A 22,931-nucleotide genomic window follows, 5' to 3' on the forward strand; every position below is an offset into this window, starting at 1 on the left:
GCCACCGAGGACTCATGAGATGCCGTTTCTCTTTCAGAGGAGGTGGGGAACAACGATGGGAACCTTTCAGACCGTAACGACTTGAGACGACAGAGCATGTGAAAAAAGATCATTGATGGTGCATGCAATTCAAAGTCAATTATCAACACCTATTCACATATCTTTAGTGCTATTAGATCCATTAGGGTTCAAAGTGATGCCTGAACATCTTCTCCGTTGACATGGCAGTTGGATTATCAATATGGTTAGGGTTTCTAACCAAGACACAGGAGACAGTGTCACTGTAGATAGCTGTCAAAGTATTTTTCACAGCTATATATTTCCTCAAAGAACGCTGACCGTATGCTTACCACGGTCAATAAGGATTTAGGAACACTTCAATCTCGTACACGCGGTGTTCAAGGGCTGTGGGCGGAGGTGTAAATTCTTCATTGTTTATTGGCTGTCAGATCCCCAATAATGTGTGCCGTGACTTGCATACTGTCGCATCCCTCTGGGAGGAAGGTAGGTGTGACACCACAAGCTGAAGTGGAACAAAGAACGAAAACTTGACAAATGCTTTGCAAAGAGACAACTTCGTCGACCTGTCCAACCTATCGGCGGCAGCCCCGTGCTAGCGTTGACAGTTTAACCTGCCACTAGTTCAGGAGAGAATTCTGCTGACATCTCAACGTCGAGGTTAAGTCGTCTTTGTGGCATGAAAGGGAAATACCCCAAACCTTTTTGAAAAGGAGTCGCCCTGTCTAGATTTGAACACAGCAATTACAAGATGATTTCAGTTACATGACACTAATGAAGCCTAGTGAAGTAGTTCAAAAGAACGACAAGCCAATACAACACTGGACTACTTGTTACTTTGCTCCAGGTGGCAAAAGCGAGGTGCTCGTGTAAGCGCACGTCAATACATTTTAGAGGACGCAGCCTTGTGGAGTGTCCGTTTTAGAATGAAAGCATTTTGAAGGTATTAGCTTATCCCTCCCTCGCTCCTCTCTCTCCTCCTCTGCACCCTTGAAAGCATGTGGTGACCCAGGGATGTTTAAAATGGGGGCCAAATGAATTGCTTGGGCACTTGAGCTCTCCCAGCCATTAGAGCGGGCCGCCCTACCTGTGTTGAGTCAGCAGTCCGCTCACTCGATCCGTCTAATGGACAGCGCAGGAATTTAATTAGCAGGAAGCCGCAGAGTGGGGGGCTGAAGATTCCCCAGGACTAAGAGAAAGGGAGCAGTGTGTGTGTGCGTGTGCGCGTGCGGGTGAGAGCGAGAGGAAGAAAGAATGTGTACGACTTCACAGTACCATAGAGGTGATACTCCCCAGCCACCGTCCTCTGTCTCGTCACTCCACCGGCATTTCTTAACCCCAGCTGATTCTATCCCTGCTGCTATAGGCGCATATTTGTTTTTCCCCCATGCAAACATTTCAATTCTGGCATTGGCCTCTACACACTGTCGTTTGTGGTGAGGTGGAGACGAAATGGAGTGACACGGGTACGGCTAGTAGACTAGTATAGACCCTCAGGGCCTCCTTGCTCCAACAGAGTTCAGCCACGGGACATCAACAGAAAATAGCTCTCACTAACCAGACAACTATTCCACCTGCACCATGCAGAGAGAGAGAGAGAGAGGGGAGAGCGAAAAGGGAGGGGGGAATTATATGCTTGGGAGAGAGAGAGGGAGAATGGGAGGAGAGAGAAGTACTGACTTTTGCCTGCCTGGTCACAGGCAGCGCCGTTTCCGCTGGTCACATGGCACAGAGTTGCTATGATTGATTGTTGCCTTATCTCAGTATATCTGACTTTGAACCGTACCCTCCACCCTCTCACTCAGCTCCCAGCCGAGGGCTACCGCCACTTGTTATCCGCAGCCACCGGATGGGGGGGGGGGGGGGGGGGGGGGGGGGGGGGGGGTATTTGGCTTGACTCACAGCAGGTCCTGACTTTCTAGGAAGACTACCCACCTGTAACGTTTCAGGGAATATTGACTCAGTGCCCTTTGGCTTGACGACGGCGCGATACGCTTTCTGGGCGTGTGTGTTAATTAGCCATTAGATAAGCACTCAAATGAGAACTCAAAACAAAAATCAGAGGAAGTAGACCGCAGACACCTTGGCTTAGGACAACCTACTGAGGTTAGCCCTAATGATGGTGGCCGTATGGTCTGGAAGGAGACTCGGAACTTAGTGACTTCTTTGCCTTTTGTTCTTTCGACTGCGTTGCATGGCTCCGGCCTGCAGGGGGAGCCCAGCCTTGGCAGCCTCCGACCCAAATTCTGTTGGCGCCTCTCGACAGCCGTCATCCCCCACTCCCAAACCCGAACAAAAGGAATCTCGAAACAATATTCAATATTTCATGACAGAACGCCGAGTTCTCCGGGGCCAGAGGCCTTCTCCGTCGGTGTGAAGTAATATGAGCCGTCCATTAGGAGGAGGAGGCCCCCCTCAGTTCCCATACTATACATTTGGGTTCAGGGGTTGAGGCTGGCGATGGAGACTAAATAACACACACAGATGCACACACGGCGGGGAGAGAACCGGCAGAGAGAAAAAGGCCTTAATTTAATTGTGTGTATACAGGATGAGTGTTTCCTTTCTAGTTTGGAAATTTGGACCAATTAGCTTGGTCGCCCAGCGCCTCGTTCCCAGACGGTTTCGCGACTAATCAAGTGCCACTTTTGTCTCCAGTCTGAAAACAGTTTTATGCTTGAAGTGCACAAATAAACGAGGGCCGTAATGCCTGGCCGTTGAGAATGCACTTGTGTCAAGACATACCGGTCCAACAAAACTAACAAGCAGCAAGCATATCTGGGAGAGTACATACAGTTGCAAGGTACCTCATAAAAGGTGTCATATCAATTACCCCCCCACAAACGCACCATGTGGATCCATGGGGGGAGGGGGGGGGGGTTGTCTGTCGCTCATTCATGGCAGAGTTGGAAGCTTCTCGGTGAAATCACTGTGTCGGAGGAGTTTCCTCATTAGCCCACACAAAGGACACAGAATACAGACCCAAATAATCTGCATCTTTCTCGCTCCTCTTATCATCTAATTTGCCTTGGGATGCCTTGGCTAGGAAGCACTTCAGGAACGGAAAAAATATCCAAACTTCCCCATGCCTGGTTTTCTTTTCTGATTCATTTTCTTTCAAAAAAAATGAAGGTCGCTTGAGCAGGGTGGAGCGTTTCCCATCCCGAGCTGGTGGTTTTGACCTGGCATGCCAGGAGAAACGATGTGTATTTTGCTCCCGACGCAAGCCAGGGGAACGTAATTACTAATGTGTTGGGTGGTTGCTCAATGTTTTCTTGAAGGAGCACCCATCCTCGCAGCTGAAATAAATAAGGGGATTCAGTGTGAGCTGTGCCAGGGCCTTGTGGCTTGGCACGCTGTAGCGCCACAGCCCTGTTATCCTCATTGATTTATTTATTTATATTGCCCTGCTCCGCATACACAGATGGAGGGACCGAGGGCAGTGCTGGTGGAGAAATGGTTCGATAATAAAAAATGTAAAAAACACTCCACACTCATGCACACCCCCCCTCCCCAAACGTGCCCTCCCCAACACCCCCGCACTCTTCACTTCTCATTCATTTAAAAACTAACATCTGACAATATGAACGCAAACCAAACAAGAGAATAAAACGACAACAAAGAGATGAAATGCATGCGTACCCACGACGACAAATTGGGCGCATCGTATGGCTTCACCCCCAGGATGGTGTCCAAAGTGGAAGGCCCTTTATCCAGCTAAGACTGGAGGTCTATGGGTATCTGCTCGTAGCCACAAGTTCATCTGACTCTAGGGAAGTAGATAAATCCCGGAGTATCCCTTTAACTCACCGACCAAACACAGTAGTCTCGTCAACATAACGATTACGGTCCTCATCAATCACGGTTAGAGTGACTTCGGAGTTTGCCTGGCTCTTCTTTACATAATAACCGCATGCCCAGCCGTCTCCACATCTCTGGCCCTGTAGCCCAACTGCAGTTGTTTTGGGGGGAAGCTGGGGGAGATTGAAACAGTAGACACAGTGATCCAGATTGATACTTCCAAGGCTGGAAGAAGGCGAGAGATGGATTTGCCCCCTCTACCCAGTGCGTCACGAGCAGGAGCAGGTCATTCACTCGCCGTTTATTCAATACAGGGTGAGCAGAGCAGAGGCAGAGCGGGGACCCACTGGCAGACGGCTGGCCTGACTTAACTACAGAGACAGGACCTGCACTAGTCTACACGCACACGCACACACACACACACACACACACAATTTGCATACCGACCCAACAGATCCACGGATAACACAATCATCACTGCTCTGCACATTGCCCTATCCCACCTGGACAAGAGGAAAACCTATGTGAGAATGTTTGACTACAGCTCAGCTTTCAACACCCTAGTCCCCTCCAAGCCCTGGGTATGAACATCTCCCTCTGCAACTAGATCCTGGACTTCCCAACAGGCAGACCCCAGGTGGTGAGGGTATGCAACAACACCTCCGCCACCCCCCCCCATGGGTGTGTGTTCAGCCCCCTCCTGTACTCCTAGTACACCCACGCCTGCGTGGCCACGCACTACTCCAACACCATCATTTAGTTTTCCGACTACACAATGGTGGTGGGCATGATTGCCGACGAGACGGCATAATAGGGAGGAGGTTAGAGGCCTGGCAGAGTGGTGCCCCGAAAACAGCCTCGTCCTTAATGTCAGCAAAACCAAGGAGATGATCGTGGACTACAGGAAACAGGAGGGAGCACGCCCCATCCACATTCAGGGCTGTAGTGGAGGGTCAAAAGCTTCCGAGTTCCTCGGCGTTCACATCACAGAGGACCTAACATGAACCAATCACACTGACACTATGGTGAAGAAGGTACAACAGCGCCTCTTCAACCTCAGGCGACTGAAGAAATTCGGCATGGGCCCTCAGATCCTCAAGAAGTTCTACAGCTGCACCACCGAGAGCATCTTGACCGGCCGCAGAAACGACTGGTAAGGCAACTGCATCTGGCTCAACCGCAAGGCTCTACAGAGGGTGGTGCGGACAGCCCAATACATCACTGGGGGCAAGCTCCCTGCACTCCAGGACATCTACACCAGGCGGGTCTTTGAGGAAGGCCCAGAAGATCATCAAGGACTCCAGTCACCCGAGCCACGGACTGTTCACTTTATTATAATCTGGCAAGTGGTACCGGAATCCCTGCACAGACCTGCACCTTCGAGACTATTTGCACCTTAGAGACTATTTGCACTAGCTCTTGACACGTCAAACCTTTACACAAAAGCACACACACATCAATAAACACACAACTGTCCTATTATACAGTATTTATTCAACTGACTATTTGCACTGACTCTCAACACATCCAACCCTTACACAAGCACACAGACACACCCAAGACACTACCCAATACTGTAATACTTGACATAGCACATGTATTATCTATACTGCACCTTCAAAGGCCAGTTTATTAGGTACACCCATCTAGTACCGGGACAGACCCGCCCTTTACCTTCAGAACTGCCTGCCAGGAAAACATTTGCCACACCATTACACCATCAGCCTGTACCATTGTCACCAAGCAGGATGGGTCCATGGACTCATGCTGCTTACGCCAAATCCTGACTCTGCCATCAGCATGAAGCAACAGGAACCGGGATTCATCGGACCAGGCAATGTTTTTCCATTTTCCATTTACATTTAAGTCATTTAGCAGACGCTCTTATCCAGAGCGACTTACAAATTTACCTTTTTTTATATTTAACTAGGCAAGTCAGTTAAGAACAAATTCTTATTTTTCAAAGATGGCCTAGGAACAGTGGGTTAACTGCCTGTTCAGGGGCAGAACGACAGATTTGTACCTTGTCAGCTCTGGGATTTGAACTTGCAACCTTTCGGTTACTAGTCCAACGCTCTAACCACTAGGCCACCCTGCCGATAGTTCTTCCCACTCCTCAGTTGTCCAGTGTTGGTGATACCGGGCCCACTAGAGCCGCTTCTTCTTGTTTTTAGCTGATAGGAGTGGAACCCGGTGTGGTCGTCTGCTGCAATAGCCTATCCGTGACAAGGACCAACGAGTTGTGTCACGCCCTGGCCTTAGTTATCTTTGTTTTCTTTATTATTTTAGTTAGGCCAGGGTGTGACATGGGGGATGTATGTGTTTTGTATTGTCTAGGGGTTTTGTATGTTTATGGGGCAGTGTTTAGTCTAGGTGTATGTATGTCTATGGTTGCCTAGATTGGTTCTCAATTAGAGACAGCTGTCTATCGTTGTCTCTGATTGGGAGCCATATTTAGGCAGCCATAGTCATTAGGTAGTTGGTGGGTGATTGTCTATGTCTATTTGTAAGTTGCCAGTTGCCAGTGTCTGCACTTAATGTTTGTATAGCTTCACGGTCGTCGGTTTGTTGTTTTGATTAGTGTGTAAAGTGTTCATTTCGTTTCGTCTTCTAATAAAAAGAAGATGTATTGCTATCACGCTGCGCCTTGGTCCTCCTCTCTTCCACAATGTTACGACGATCGTGACAAGTTGTGCATTCCGAGATGCCGTTCTGCACACCGTTGCCCTGCGCCGGTATTAACACGTTTGTGGCCCACCAGGTAGTTTGCACGATTCTCGCCATTCTCGTTCGACCTCTCATCAACAAGCTGTTTGTCGCTCCCTTCTCGGTAAACCCTAGATACTGTCATGCGTGAAATGCCCAAGAGGCCGGCCGTTTCTGAGATACTGGAACCGGCGCGCCTGGCAATGACGATCATAGCACGCTCAAAGTCGCTTAGGTCACTTGGTTTGCCCATTCTTCAATCGAACAGTCACGGAATGCCTCGATGCCCGTCTGCCTGCTTCATATAGCAAGCCACGGCCTCAGAACTCATGGTCACGGGGTGGTGTACCTAATAAACTGGTCACTGAGTGTATATCCTATTGTGTACATATCAGGCTCTTACTATGCACAATCTCTATTATATTACTAAATATTTGACTAATATTATTATTACACATAGTAAACTGTGTACGTGACAAAACATTTTAGATTTTGATTTGACTACACAGACTACACACACTAATCAAATGTTATTTGTCACATGCTTCGTAAACACGGGTGTGGACTAACAGTGAAATTCTTCCCAACAATGCAGAGAAAGAAAATAGAGAAATAATAGAAAAGTAAAACACGTAATAATAAAAGTAATATACACTGAGTGTACACAACATTAGGAGCACCTTCCTAATATTGAGTTGCACCCCTTTTTGCCCTCAGAACAGCCTCCATTCATCGGGGCATAGACTCTACAAGGTGTCGGAAGCATTCCACAGGGATGCTGGCCCATGTTGACTCCAATGCTTCCCACAGCTGTATCAAGTTGGCTGGATGTCCTTTTGGTGGTGGACCGTTCTTGATACACACTGGCAACTGTTGTGTGTGAAAAACCCAGCAGCGTTGCAATTCTTGAAACACTCAAACTGGTGCACCTGGCACCTACTACCATACCCTGTTCAAAGGCACTTAAATATTTTGTCTTGCCCATTCACCCTCTGAATGGCACACAATCCATGTCTTAATTGGCTTAAAAAGAATTGAACCTGTCTCCTCCCCTTCATCTACACTGACTGAAGTGGATTTAACAGGTAACATCAATAAGGGATCACAGCTTTCACCTAGATTCACCTGGTCAGTCTATGTCATGGAGAGACCAGGTGTTCTTAATGTTTTGTACACTCCGTGTAGATACACAACAAGTAACGATAACTTGGCTATATACAAGGGAGTCGATGTGCAGGGGTATGAGGTAATGGAGATATGTACATATAACTAGGAATAAAGTGACAGATAATAAACAGTAGCAGCAGCGTATGTGATGAGTCAAAATAGAGTAGTTAGTCCAAAGAGGGTAAAAGCAGATAGTTAAATACCCGGAATAACTATTTAGCAGTCCTATGGCTTGGGGGTTCCAGACTTGGTGCATCGGTATCGCTTGCTGCGCAGCACCAGAGAGAACAGTCTATGACTTGGATGGCTGGAGTCTTTGACAATTTTTAGGGCCTCCCTCTGACACCGCCTGGTATAGAGGTCCTGGATGGCTGGGAGCTCGGCCCCAGAGACGTACTGGGCCATCCACACTACCCTCTGTAGCGTCTTGCAGCAAGTTGCCAAGCAGTTGCCATACCAAGTGGTGATGCAGCCAATCAAGATGCTCTCAATGGTGCAGCTATAGAATTTTAAGGATCTGAGTGCCCATGCCAAATTCTGAGCTCAAAGGAAAAAATATGTTGGCATTTGTTTAATTAGTCCACTGTTGGTATAGTCCCAAAATGTTTTGCATCTCAGCAATCAAGTTTTCAAGATGTATAATTTTCTAAATACAGAAATAATGCCGGTATGAAGCATTTTACATCATATGATGCACGATGGACTAATAAAACGAATACCAAAATATAGTTTTTGCTTGAGTTCTCCTTTAAAACACAATACACACACCTCGTCCGTCCCCCCCCCCCCCCAAAAGGTCCACCGCCACATTTTAATCAACAATTCTTATAATGAATAGAAATTATACTTTGACCATTCAAGTGAATATAATGGGGGTAACATTTTGAAAAGGAGTAAACGTGTCAGCTGGAGCACAGAGGAAATAAATCTTCCTGGCACTGTACAACAGATGGGCAGAAAGGGTATAAGGACAGAGCAGTGATTCAGGAAACATACTATCTGCTATAACGCAAGAGCTAAAACAACACGTGATCACACTCACTAAGACATGCAAACACGTATACACAGAGGATGCGAGAGGAACCAGTTCAGCAAACCCCTAGTCTTTCTTCTATATTTTACCAGCCATACGGTAGTTTATTTTTCACTTCTTCACCATCTGTAGCAACATTCCCCTACAGACGGCCACAGCTGTCCTGTTTCATGTCTGCGGGCCCTTTTTATATGCCATCCCAAATGGGTTCATCACACAATAGTGAATCGTTGGTGGATCACAGCGTCTCAACGAGCACAGTCCTTTTCAAGATAATGGACAGTAGTGACCCCACCGTAACAGACAGTAAGAAAAACATACAATTCTGGGAATGCATTTGTAATGCTGGAAATCGCTTTCCCTCCTCATCCTCCGGTGTCCACTCTGCCAATTCTCTGACTGTACTTCGGACCCCAATGCTCACCCACTGAGCATGTAGCCAGCCATGTGGCTATGCTACTCTCCCCCTGAGACAGTCTTCTTCAGAAGAATAATACATCTTATCCACGTAAGTGTTGGAGAAACGAAGCTCAGCTGTCGATTCCGTTGCCGGGCGTGTTGTGGGGTCAGGCAAGACTTCCTTTTAGAGTCAGCACTGGACCGGCTGTAAACCCCTAACTACATGTACAAATTACCTCGACTAACCTGTACCCCTCGTTATAGCTTCGTTATTGTTATTTTATTGTTACTTTTTACTTTATATTTTTTACTTTATTTATTTAGTAAATATTTTCTTAACTCTATTTCTTGAACTGCATTAATGGCTAAGGGTTTGGAAGTAAGCATTTCACGGAATGTTGTATTCGGCGCATGTGACAAATAAAATTTGATTTGAAGTGAGAGAGCTAGGGCACTGAGTGGCGGGAGAGGAGCCTCTCTCAGTTGCTAAGATCCCCCATAAAGACAGTTACTCTCTTTTACTACTGACTGGCACAACTCACCAGCTGCACCACATTCCTGTAGCTCCCTCCACAAAGACGGGAGAGGAGCTGACATTTAAACGCAGTGAATCCTGAGATCCTAGGCCTGAGCACATCGCCGGCCCCGGACCCTTTTGTCTCTCCCCCCCTTTCCTACCCTCTCCCTCGCTGCCACAATCGTCGGCTGTGTGTGTTTCTATCTGTGTGGTTCGAAACATCCTGTAGTCCGCGCCACCGACACACAGTCATGTGGCATGGCAAATCAATGTGCAGGACAACAAGTGGAATGTTCCGAGACAGGCAGCAAGAAGAATGACTTGTTTCTACCTCATTGCTGGGTGTGCGCTTCGACCATGTGCAGCTAGTGCTCGCTCCCCGTCCTCCAAAAAAAGTTGTCCCTCTGTAATAAGATGATTAGCACAGTTTCCCCCCCGCTCGGGCCCGAACAGCACATGAGCTGTCTGCCCACCATTCAAATGAAGTCCTCATCAAGTCCTAATACAATCAAAGTACACACAATAAACACTGAGCAATGACTAGCGCAGAGGCTAGCGGGGAGCTAAAGACAATGGGACTCTTGTTGAATGGCGTGTGGGTACAAAGAAGGCATTCTCAGAAGTTAGCCAAAGCTAGTGCCTGTGTAAGTGCTGAATGGTCTGAGCCGTTAGGGAGAGCTATGGTTCAACTCATGCAGTTCCTAGGCTTTAACTCCTTTGGAACCAGACAGGCCCTAAGAAACTGACAAAGGACAGAAAATATCTAACATGGAGGAGAGGAGAAAATACCACTCTTGTAGACTGAGGCCCACAGCTTCCTGTCAGCCTAGGTCTCATACACATACACAGCCGCCGTATCTCATGGACAGCCCTCCGGATTGAAGAAAGAAAGAAACGGCGAGCTTCAGAAAGCTTGGCACATGCCTCGGTCTCCCCCTCTCTGCTAGCGGTTTGCTGCTGGGGACGTCCTGGGCGGACCTGGGCATTAATGCAGAATTAATTAGCCCAACTTCCCCAGTGCCAATCTCCCCATCCGTCTGTCTGTCCGCCCCACTGGGATAAAGCAGTTAGTCCCCCACCACATCCAGGTGCCCGACTCTATACACATGCCAGACCACTGCTCACTATGCCACGCTAACGCTACGTAGCCTAGCCCCCGCCGCTAAAACATGGCATTGTCTCGTTTAAAAAGGTTCGGTCCAAAATACGAGATTTAGAAATGAACTAATCTCTTTTATGTTTTGCCTATTGAAAAGGGTATTAAGATTTCAAATATTGTGGCATTGCCCATTCTGAAACCACTCTCAAATGCTTTGAGAGAGAGTGTGTTTTTAGTCATCAAATGAAGGACAAAGAAATAGACAAAGGCGGAGGGATAGAAGATCCTTAAAACGGTCAAGACGACAAAGAGAGCCACCGCAATTGTTTTTGTTTGCTTTGTGATCGTTCATGCCTCAAAATCCTCAACTTAAACCAGACAATATGTTCCAAATCTGTACATTAGTAAGGATTTCGGGAGAGCTCAGCGTTGACAATGCACTTTAAAACGGATTACCTGAATTTGCTGTGCAATCAGGTTTATGAGATATTTGCCCACGGAGGGGGGACGCTGTTTGACAGAAATCTTACAACGTTTCTCCATCTGAGAACCTTATCTGCTTTGTTTAATCCAATAAAACGCCAGCGAAAATGGTTCAAAGTAAGGTCAAATCCAGTGATATTAAAAAGACAGTACATTGTATCAGATCATCTGATCCCGGCCTGGGCTACTCCTTTGGCACAGTGGACCATGCCAGCTGTGGGATGTTTCTAGTAGGGCATCTGCATAGCAGCCACATTATTACTCGCCGATATCAAATGCTATGACAATGAAGCATTTTTATGAATGGGCCCCAACCTCAATTACAATGAATGGTACAGTGTGTGCTTGTGTGTATGCGTTTCTGTACCGCTGTACTTGTGAGAGCGTGGTGACAAAGTCATTGTTGTAGTCATAGCTATGGCAGTCGTGTGGTTACAGGGATTTAGGTGGGGGGGGCAAAACCGCGGTGAGTGGGTGGGTGGGTGGTGGTGGACCTAACCCACCATGTGTACTGCAGTAACCACAAGAAAAGGCTGTGGTTTATCCCACAACCACCTTAAATAGCTCAAAATTATTGTCATTCCTCAGCCTGTGGAAGGGAAATGAAATGTAAAACGGCTGTAACATGACAAGCCAAAAGTCAGCTGGTAGATATTGACAGATTTTGTTACTCTCAGAGAAACCCCCCCGGGCAAGACAGCAAACCGCCATCTTTGTGTGAGCACTGATACAAAGGAACGGCTGGTGTATTTTACCTTTCTCTGCACCTTGGTTAACAGCAGGCTGATGATCTAAACTGGCAGCAAACTAGTCTGGTGTGCTGTGTAAGGTCAAGTCCTTTCAAAATCCCTATTCACACAACCTGTAGACTAGGGTAGCGCAAAACCTCCATGGACACTTGGAGTTCCAGGCCAGTAAAACAAATGGGTTTACTCTTTACTTTTGTGCAGAACCTAAAAGTAACAGTGCCTCGAGGATGCATCGTCAAAGCTAACTAGTTTAGAGAGACGCAGCGCAAATCTCTTTAAGAGCTTAGCGGGAAATAGGTCAGACGTCCTTACAGACATTCGACACACAAAAACAATTTGTTCATCTCTACCACCGGGGTCATAGAAGGCAAAGCGGCAATAAAAAATATCAGAGGCCCTGGACATATTCACATAGGTCCACTCAGTGGCATGTTATCTCTTCCAGCCAGTGATATCCTTCAATTGTGTTGCGCACAGCGAAAACAGAGAAGGTGAGATGAAAATGGGGTTTAATAAGCATGGCCGAGTTTATTTTCTATTTGAACCACATTCCTCTCCGCCAATCTACGGGCTGCTTTCTTTACTGCCACATTGCTAGCGATATTACCGCCGGCATTTAGGCTAACCAGTTGCTGTAGCCATAAAAGGACTCGACTCCAAACAAAAAAAAGTTCCAGTACTATAGACGAATACTCTGCATTGCGTCACTGACGCCTGGATTTCCATGTCTTGTCACTTTTCTGACATCACAACCCAACCATCGATGTCTTTCTCCTTTTTCCCCCCTGCTTTCCTAGCCAGGGTCTTCCCTGCCAGTAAGTAGGTGTTGCCAGGTTAACCGACCCCGAGGAGATAAAGATCCCCCAAACCATCCACAGTAAGGCCTTCACTGTCCCTCACCCTCACTAGAGAAAACACATTCTGTTTGCATCAAAGGCCCAGAGTCTTATCAAGAGTTTCTATCCTATTTACATTATCAGACAGTTGTCCACCAGACAGGTTTCCAATACCCTTCAGTCTACTTAAACTTGTCCAGAAGTGGCATGAAGTCGTGGTTAGCAGACTTTATATAGCATTCAGTCTGACCACATATAACGTTAAGTGGAAGCAAAGACATTAAAAAGTCTGCAAGCTAGCCAAGAGACAACTATTGATTTTCAATTATTTTGGGACTACTAGTCTCACTCAACACTTGTCTTTCATCCAGTTTTGTACATTTTCTGTTCCAAAAATACCATAGCATATCATTTTTACGACATTAACCATCAATGAAATGGTTAATTACCCAACAACTTCCAAACTATTATGGCCTATGCCTTAAATAGCTACTAAACCAACCTATACTCCAGGGCTATCCAAACCTGTTCTTGGAGAGCTACCGTCCGGGAGGTTTTCACTCCAACCTTAATCTACCACACCTGATTCTAATAATTAGCTGGTTGAAAAGCTGAACCAGGTAAGTTACGACTGGGGTTGGAGTGAAAACCTACAGGAGGGTATCTCTCCAGGCACAGGGTTTGGAGAACCCTGCTATTTGGCTTGCAGAATTACTGATACTGTTTAGTTTCCATTCAAAAAAATGGCCTGAAACAGTTTCTTCAGTCTATGCCGGCTAATTTTAACCGACTGGCCAAGCTGTCCCAAACAAAGTAAAAGTGGGCTGCTTTAACAAGAGGTCACGGATTCCTCCAAAGCCAGAGCAATCCATCCGCTTGACTGGCTGCTAACGAGGGGGGTCAAACGCCTAGAAGATAGGGTCAAAACTCTAACATCTTAAGCCATGACCTCTCTCACGTGTTGAGTGCTCCTGTGATAGTGACACCCGTTGCCGGGGTGAGAGCGAGCCCTAAATTAGCCCTGGCCACGCTGCCTGCTCTGGAGTCAAAAGGGGGGCCCGCCCTCTGACACCACATTGTTCCTAAAGATGACAAACGATGCTAGCTTGTGACTGTTGAACAACGCTGGGAAAGCCCTGGTTAAAGACTGATATGCCAGCCCCCCCCCCCACACACACACACACACACTCACAACTAAGTAGGGTTAGGCATGTGGCACTACATCATAAAACTCTCCCAAGAATTTAACAGATTGCAAAATAATTCACCAACAAGTAAGCCTAAAGATAGATAATTAAAGGCAAATTAAATTGTAAACTTTGCAAGTACATACAGTCGGCAAGAAGTTTCACAAGAGTTGTTTTTGAGAATTGTGACACCCAGATAATAAAAGTGCTCTACTATGTTTGCTGTTAAATAGGTTGGTGGCAGGATAGTGTTAGCACGGGGGGACAAGTCTCTTCTACCACCCCTTGCCCTTGCAGCAGTGGGGGATACATTTAATTACGGACTTCAGCTGTCCTCAAAAACCTCAACTTCGGCATCCGTGCATGAGGTCAGCCTCTCTTCAGATGGCTTTTAATCAACGACGCTTTAGAAATGCTCCACTGCTTTAAATGAGACCGAGGAAGAAACCCGATCCTGTGGGACGAGGAGACGAAGGAGCAAGCGAGCACACTGCGGACTTAACTCCACTATAGGCAGACCTCTATGCTCTGTGGGCACTCTGTCTCTTTCTTCTCCCTCTTGTTCACTCGCTGACACCTCATTCACAATCAAGCCCGGTGAAGAAAAAAAAATCTAACTTCAGCTATAAGAATGCTGGCGGGAGCAAAGCGCCCATGAATAGGCTTACAAAACATCAAAACTCAGGATTTGGCAGCGGGGGGGATAACATTTTAGCCACAATGGGCATCAGCAACTTTTATTTGAGACTAGCATATAGTAAGTATACTGTCCCCAAAACATTGAAATGAGGGTCAGTGTCTCGTCTAAAAATAGTTTCCTTTTTTATGTACTTAGCATATTGCTAATCAGGGATTTATTTCTGTCCAATTATAACATCGTTGACTAAGCTGGTTGTGGAATTCATAATGAGGCCCATCATGCCTTATTTTGACAAAAACCCTCTAAAGGCTGATACTTTTGTGACTGGCCTAAGTTAAAATGAGCTCCCATTCCAGCCAGACTAAATCGTAGTACTGCACAGCTCTCAAGGTAACCAACCCTATAGGCTCATTTTAATCACACACGTTTTTATTCAGATTGGCCAAAATCACTACACAACCTTCCTCAACATTTTGAACTGAGATTGCAGTACTGTTAACGTAAAAATCTACAACAAAAAAACGTACAAAAGCTATGAAAACAGTCTACAAAATATGTCGCTATAAGAATGTCAATGTGGGCACATATCATGCCTAGCTCACTTAGGCTTCAGCAAAACCATTTGTTGTACAGAGGAAATGATTGTAATTAAGGTGCTCGGTTTGCCTGGTGAAACAGAGCTCTCTCCAAACCGTGATAGCTGGTGTTTGTGTTGCTGCCAGTGGAGGAACGAGCCCCTGCTGCCTCTTGCCAATTAACAATTTCTCTATTGGTTATTTGCACTGGACTTCACTCTCAGGGTGAGTTTTCATCGAACAAGCACTACTAATATCATGGTGAAAACGTACACAACATTTTCCAAACTGTGGAAAGGCATCAAGAATATTTTGTTAAATTGCAAAATTTGTTTTTCTAGATTAGGATTCAGCTCAAGGGGAAAAAACATAAAACCATGTCAAATTCATTAGTTAATTAATTATTATGTATTTTCCACGGTTTAATCAAAGCTTTCAAATACAGGAGAGAAATAAAATATAGAGCCCTAAATTTGATATCATGTGGAGGTTTTTATATTTACCAAATAGTTAATTTTCTTGTGTATTTATAAGACTGCTTCCGAATTTCTAAGAGGTTCAGAAGCTCAAAAAACTAAAAAAATTGCTCCATGCCAAGTTTTTCATTCAACTGCCAAACACCTATATGAATATACTACTACACTGTTGTGCACAGAAAACAGGAAAATAATTCAAGTGATATCTCACCCCAACAGCAGCCCATGTTGAATTAGTCTGAAATAGAAAACGTGCTGAGCAATCGTGATGGAGATAATTGTTTTTTTAGGCAACTGACTCTGTCGTCTCGCAGTGCGAGCTTCCCCAAAATCTGGCCCATCTTAAAACAGCGAAGGGACGGGCCAGTGCGAGAAATTTGGCAGAGTTGTCCCGGTTTTCCCAGACTACTGCTTTATTGACCACTGATGAAATTATGGGTGTCTGCTACAGATAACATTTGTGTCTGCATACAGAGACGGGAAGGTGCTGTGCGGTGGAGTGTTGCGTTTACTGGGGGCAAGTCCTAAAAAAAAAGAAATTGAACTTTATTTTGGTTGGGTGATTACTTGGTGAGTGGCCTGTGATTGTTCGTTGAAAGAGTGATTCTTGATGCCAACTACAGTACGAGTCAAAAGTTTGGACACACCTACCCATTGCTGGGTTTTTCTTTATTTGTACTATTTTCTACATGGTAGAATAATATCGAAGACGTCAAAACTATGAAACAACATATGGAATCATGTAGTAACCAAAAAAGTGTTATACAAATTAAAATATATTTTATATTTGAGATTCTTCAAAGTAGCCACCCTTTGCCTTGATGACAGCTTTGCACACTCTTGGCATTCTCTCAACCAGCTTCATGAGGTAGTCACTTGGAATGCATTTCAATTAACAGGTGTGCCTTGTTAATCTGTGGAATTTCTTTGCTTCTTTATGTGTTTGAGCCAATTAGTTGTGTTGTAACAAGGTAGGGGTGTTATACAGAAGATAGCCCTATTTGGTAAAAGACCAAGTCCATATTATGGCAAGAACAGCTCAAATAAGCAAAGAGAAATGACAGTCCATCATTACTTTAAGACATGAAGGTCAGTCAATACAGAAAATGTCAAGAACTTTTAAAGTTTCTTCAAGTGCAGTTTTAAAAACCAAGCGCTATGATGAAACTGAGTCTCACGAGGACCGCCACAGGAATGGAAGACCCAGAGTTACCTTCTGCTACAGAGGATAAGGTCATTCGAGTTATCAGCTTCAAAAATTGCAGCCCAAATAAATGCTTCAGAGTTCAAGTAACAGACATCTCAACATCAACTGTTCAGAGGAAACTACGTGAATCAGGCCTTTATCGTCGAATTGCTGCAAAGAAACCATTACTTGTAACGCTCTAGGTGTCGGGGGGGTGTGAAATCAGACGCAGGAACAGCAGAGCTTCAATACGGTGATTTTAATTCCCAACCGGCAAACCAAAATGTCCAACACGGACTTACTGGGTGTCATAAACACCTGTCTACAAACACGGAGACAAAACCAGTACATAATACACGAACCACTCCCGAAATCCAAAGTAACAGACGAACAATCCCGCACAAAGAAGCAGACAGGCTGGCTGACTAATAAAGCCCCACTAATTACCAATTCCCTCAAACCAGGTGATACAAATAAACACATAAGGAGGGGGAGGAAAAAGAGTCAGTGGCAGCTAGTAGGCCGGTGACGACGACCGCCGAGCGCCACCCGAACGGGAAGGAGAGCCTGCCTCGGTTGAAGTCGTGACATTACTAAAGGACACCAATGAGAAGAAGAGATTTGCTTGGGCCAAGAAACACGAGCAATGGACATTAGACCGGTGGAAATCTGTCCTTTGGTCTGATGAGTCCAAATTTGAGATTTTTGGTTCCAACCGCCGTGTCTTTCTGAGATGCAGAGTAAGTGAACGGATGATTTCTGCATGTGCGTTTCCCACTGTGAAGCATGGAGGAGGAGGTGTGATGGTGCTTTGCTGGTGACACGGTCTGTGATATATTTCAAATTCAAGGCAAACTTAACCAGCATGGCAACCGCAGCTTTCTGCAGCAATACGCCATCCCATCTGGTTTGCACTTAGTGGGACTATAATTTGTTTTTCAACAGGACAATGACCCAACACATCTCCAGGCTGTGTAAGGGCTATTTAACCACAAATGAGATTGATGGAGTGTTGCATCAGATGACCTGGCCTCCACAATCACCCGATCTCAACCCAATTGAGATGGTTGGGGATGAGTTGGACCACAGAGTGAAGGAAATGCAGCCAACAAGTGCTCTGCATATGTGGGAACTCCTTCAAGACTGTTGGAAAAGCATTCCAGGTGAAGCTGGTTGAGAGAATGCAAAGAGTGTGCGAAGCTGTCATCAAGGCAAAGGGTGGCTACTTTGAAGAATCTAAAATCTAAAACATATTTTGATTTGTTTAACACTTTTTTGGTTACTACATGATTCCATATGTGTTATTTCATAGTTTTAATGTCTTCACTATTGTTCTACAATGTAGAAAATAGTAAAAAATAAAGAGAAACCCTTGAATGAGTAGGTGTGTCCAAACATTTGACTGGTACTGTATGTACAGTACATTGGCATGCGCTCAGTGACAAGATTGACTCGACCCTCGAAACCCATCCGAGTGTTTTTGTCTTCGATTCACTGGACAACATTATCCCACATTCTATGTTCTATCACTAAGCAGAGTGAGGTCAACATTCATGTAACTCCAATTTCAAACAAACGTTGACGTGTTTATAGAGAGTTGAGATACAAAAAGAGGGACTTTACCTGCGTGCACAAAGTAGGCCAAGTAGAGGTCGAGCTCCTTCACAGAAACTCCAATGTGATGAGGCTGCACACACAGCCCTGGGTTCGAGCACTGTGGGGACTTTACCAGCCTTTCGCCATCAGTACTTTCGAGGGGAATACCTTTGAATAAAATCACCATGACCAGGTCCAACCTCCAGACTTTGTCTGCTTGACGCAGGCAGTCGATCCTCCTCATCTTACCCTTCTGGTCGGGGTTGGACAGCACGCAGCACGGGGGCTTCTTCCCGGTGACGGTGAGCACAAAATCCTCCCGGAACTCGGGCCGGATGTCCTTGCGGAGCTTGGCCAGAAGGCGCGATGCCCACTTCTGCTTGACCTCGGGCTTCTCGCTGAGCAGCTCGTCCTTCACCGCGCGCTCCTCTTCCTTAGACATGCGCTTCTCGTGCTTCTTGAAGTACTTTCTCTTGCGGGCCTGCAGGTTGAACCATGTGTAGGCAAACGCTCGCACGTGGGGCAGCAGTGCTTCGATGAAAGGATGGAATTCATCCTGTGGTAGAGAGGAACACAGGGGGGGGGGGGGAATGATGAATGATTTGGTGGCAACACATTCATAGTACAACACTTTTTGTGGAAACAAAGTACAGAATCCATTAAATAAAAAGACCAAAAGCGGTCATTACAATTAATCTTGTGAAATCAGATGTGCCTTCAGTAAACACTAATCGACTCATTTGAAATACTCGGCAATCAAGGAATTGCACAGAATAACATACAGTACGACTATTAGATAAAATATAATTCCAGGCGGGACTTTTCAGAGAACAAACATTGTCCATTTCAGAATAATATGCACTGTCTGCCACATTTATATTTATGAGTATTTATGTCATTTTTATTTGCAGCACTTGGGCCCGTGCCATTAGCATTAGCAGAGCGGGCTAATGGAGGAGTTTCTCTAGGCCGTACGGAGGGAGCAGTGTGAAATAAGGCCTGTCTAGGCCGTGTCTTGGCTCTTTGGCAAGAATGTGGGTCTGTGGGGGTCTGCCAGAGAGGACAGAGAAAAAGCAACAGCCGAGCGGGAAAGCAGAAAGTCTATTTATAACTGTTCGCCATGCAAACATATATATACTTGCGCACATACACACACAAAGAGACACACACACAGGCATGCAATATGTACAGGCACAAACATTTCACTCTGAAACGGTTCAAAGACTGGTATATTGTGTGGGTTTTTACCAGGGACAGCTCCCTGTACAGCTATTACAGCAAGAATGTGGATAGATGGCATGTTGTGGATCAGTCCCAATTTTGGTTGGTTACACCTGCTACTAGCAGTCACACACTGGGGCTTTCGCTGAGAATCTGCTCCCTCTCATAATCTGGCCTAAAACAGGCAGTGGAAATGTTACAGCACGACATTACAGCTAAACGAAGCAACACAACGCAACGAGGCAAACAACCTCAGAACAACTCTTTCATATTTAAACTAGTCTCGCATCTGAAAACTCACAAGAATACTTTTGAAGGACAAAGACATTTCCATGGATTAATGACTACTACCATTAAATCTATTGAACCGACGATCATAGTTACTGTTAGTCTGTTCCCATTTGACGGACATTTTAAACAATTACAGTATTTAAAAAAAGAAAAAGAACAGAGTTACCAAAGAGATGAAAGGTGCCTACTCCTTTAAAATAACTGGTTCTAAAAAAATCAGGAATATGTACTAAAAGGAGTTTATAACCGAATGAGATAATAAAATCTTTGCCTTTATATAAAACAAATACCTCAGGGCATACGGATACAACATTTGAACTAAAACTAGTAAGTGTGCCAAATCCAAATACTCAGCTTCAATTTTGTACAAGTATGCCACGCTAGATCATGCTATAAAACGGTATGCTACATGAAGCACCAGAGCAGATATGCAGCTCTTCTAGGTCGAGTGTTTACATGCATATATACAGTGAGTAGAGTACATAGCTTGTCTGGACTGTGTCCTACAGAGGGCAAGCTAGGCTAGGCACAGAACTAACAGTTATATTTTAAAAAGCACCAATCAAATCCAATCAAATTAAATAAACAATGACAAACCACCACTCCAATTTGCAATTTACAATAGGGACATATTTTCATTTCCCAAACACTCTCAGTAGAGGTTGGCAGTGATGTAGTGAGTGGTCGGAGTACAAGGAGACATGCTTCTGATATGAGGCCCGTTTGGAAACCCAGGGTGGGTCTTGGCTTCACCTCAGGCCATCTTACCACCCCGGCCACGCAAAATGTACTCAACTATTCAAAGATAAAAGAACTTTGAACAAATCTTGACACGTGCGGAAACCTCTGACTGGGATGGCATGTGGTCACTAATACATGTTCTAACACAAGTTCGCGAGCACAAACGCAAGAATAATCATCAAGAATACAGCTGAATTCAAATATAATACAACCATATACAATGACGCCACACTATTCCTCAAATTTCAAAAATACTTTCACGCCCTTGCCTCATAGGCATGAAAATTGTATTGTTTGAGCTTGGGTAAAATCCAGTAAATGCCTTCAGCGACACTCGGAGTAACTTCAGCCAATGTGCTATGAAATATCACTCCTCAATGGCTGATATTATGCATTGTTATTTGTGGTTTCTGTATATAATATAGTTCTCCCCTGTCTCCGGGCCATTTGAACAATACCTGCATAGTCTATATTTGTTTTTTTGCTTCTTCACAACATTAATGACACACACACACACACACAAAACGTACACGTGACACAACTATTTTATGTAGGCCACATTTCAATATATATCATCCACTGCAATTCCATTAACAAAACCCTAGAAAATAGTATATTCACTACTAAAAGCGTGTCAGGAGAATTGTTAAGTACGAAACCTCCAGCTGTGAAGTTTTTTTTCTTTTTGTACACCTTGGTGACAAATCTAATGTTTGCAAAGAACAGGCCTGTAGCAACAACTCATGAATAACTGTAATTTAGAAAAGCAATGTTGGTAATCTCCTCCTATTGACACCCACGCTACCCACACCACAACACAGAGGCAATTATGACAGTGTGTCGCCGAGCTTACTCTCGCCTCTTCCTGCCCACAACAGTAAATGTACTTAAACAGAGCAGACGCCTCACCATTGTTAATCAAATTGGAGCAATTACACAAAGGCAAATCTTCCTGCTTTTACAAAGTTGCGGCGGACTCAAACAGCCTCACGTAGGCCGTAAGGGGCATGTATACTTGTAAGTGTTTCCCCAAACCCATGCAATGTACACAACTGTTTCTATCCCTGCATCTCCTCCACGACTACACAAAACGGTACCATGGGCCTCAAAGACAGGATGCAAAGGCAAATTCTGGGAATTATCAATATTTTTTCTATAAATGCACAAAGAATGCAAATGTTACATTTTCAATTCTAGGTTAAATATTCTATCCTTTGCAGTGAACAAAACATATGGAAGTTATTTAGGCATGCCTGTCTTGTACAGGATCCCCCTCCTCCGCCCAAAAAAGCCAAATATAATTGAATCAATCGAAAGCCTTTGATTATGGAGTGATCCTGACTTAAAAGATTTTAGACTTGATGAAACACTTTTTGCCCTAACTGAATGGATAAGAGGATAACACACACACACACACACAAAGTATCTTTGTATATCATTCAACTCTGAATACTTATACTTAATTAGCCAATTATTGCAGATTCTGCTTTATACAGTTGAGATTAATTGTATTGCATGTGAATTCAGTCTCATTTTAAGAAATTAAAAAACATATCCAGGCAAAATTTGTATGAATTAATATTTTACATACTCAAGCGAGCCATTTCTGTAAATGTCCCTTCTCAAGTTTGTGTCCAACTAATATCAGGTTTCAGTTCTCCTTTAGGCCTATTTCGGTCTTGCCTCAAAGATGCACTGTACATTCTTATCACATAATTATAGATAAATATTCAGGACTTATTAGTTATGCTTGGCACTAGAGGTATTGGAGCAGTATTGGTTTCCATTGTAAAGGTTGGCAAGTCCAGGACGAGAACCCATCATTGATATCAAGTCAGGTGTTTGTCATTTACATACATTTACAACCAATAACGTGATCATAGTGACAAAATGTTTGGGGGAAAAAAGTATATCCCAAAAATAAAAATAAAAATATATGAGAACATGAAATCAACTTAGGGAAAAATCATAATCGTATTTTAAGATAATTTCAAACTTAAATTATGTTGATAGTTAAATATAACTGACATGAGACGAGGCCAATATGCCTGTTGGTGGTCAATAATAAATCAATTTCAAAAACAAATACATCTTGTCAAATCTTAAACAAACCCAAAACTGTATCATGATACATTTGATACATTATTTTTATTTTATTTATTTTTACACATTTTAGGTAAGCCGATAATGGTTTTAAACACCAACCACAT

The 22,931-nt window shown here is 44.5% G+C and overlaps 1 protein-coding gene across 4 annotated transcripts in view; it reads right to left on the reverse strand.

The window, feature by feature from the left end:
- Positions 1-22,931, reverse strand: part of nfia (nuclear factor I/A) — a 135,381-nt gene that overhangs the window by 110,476 nt on the left and 1,974 nt on the right. For 3 of the 4 annotated variants that reach the window (XM_039002147.1, XM_039002149.1, XM_039002148.1), the window contains exon 2: positions 18,496-19,024. In XM_039002147.1, the coding sequence (XP_038858075.1) occupies positions 18,496-19,024 (529 nt within the window). Of the gene's footprint in view, positions 1-15,043; positions 16,211-18,495; positions 19,025-22,931 lie in introns of those variants that run through there. The other variant, XM_039002150.1, reaches the window with a different exon arrangement.

This window comes from Salvelinus namaycush, chromosome 10 (assembly GCF_016432855.1).
Source record: "Salvelinus namaycush isolate Seneca chromosome 10, SaNama_1.0, whole genome shotgun sequence".
NCBI lineage: Eukaryota > Metazoa > Chordata > Actinopteri > Salmoniformes > Salmonidae > Salvelinus > Salvelinus namaycush.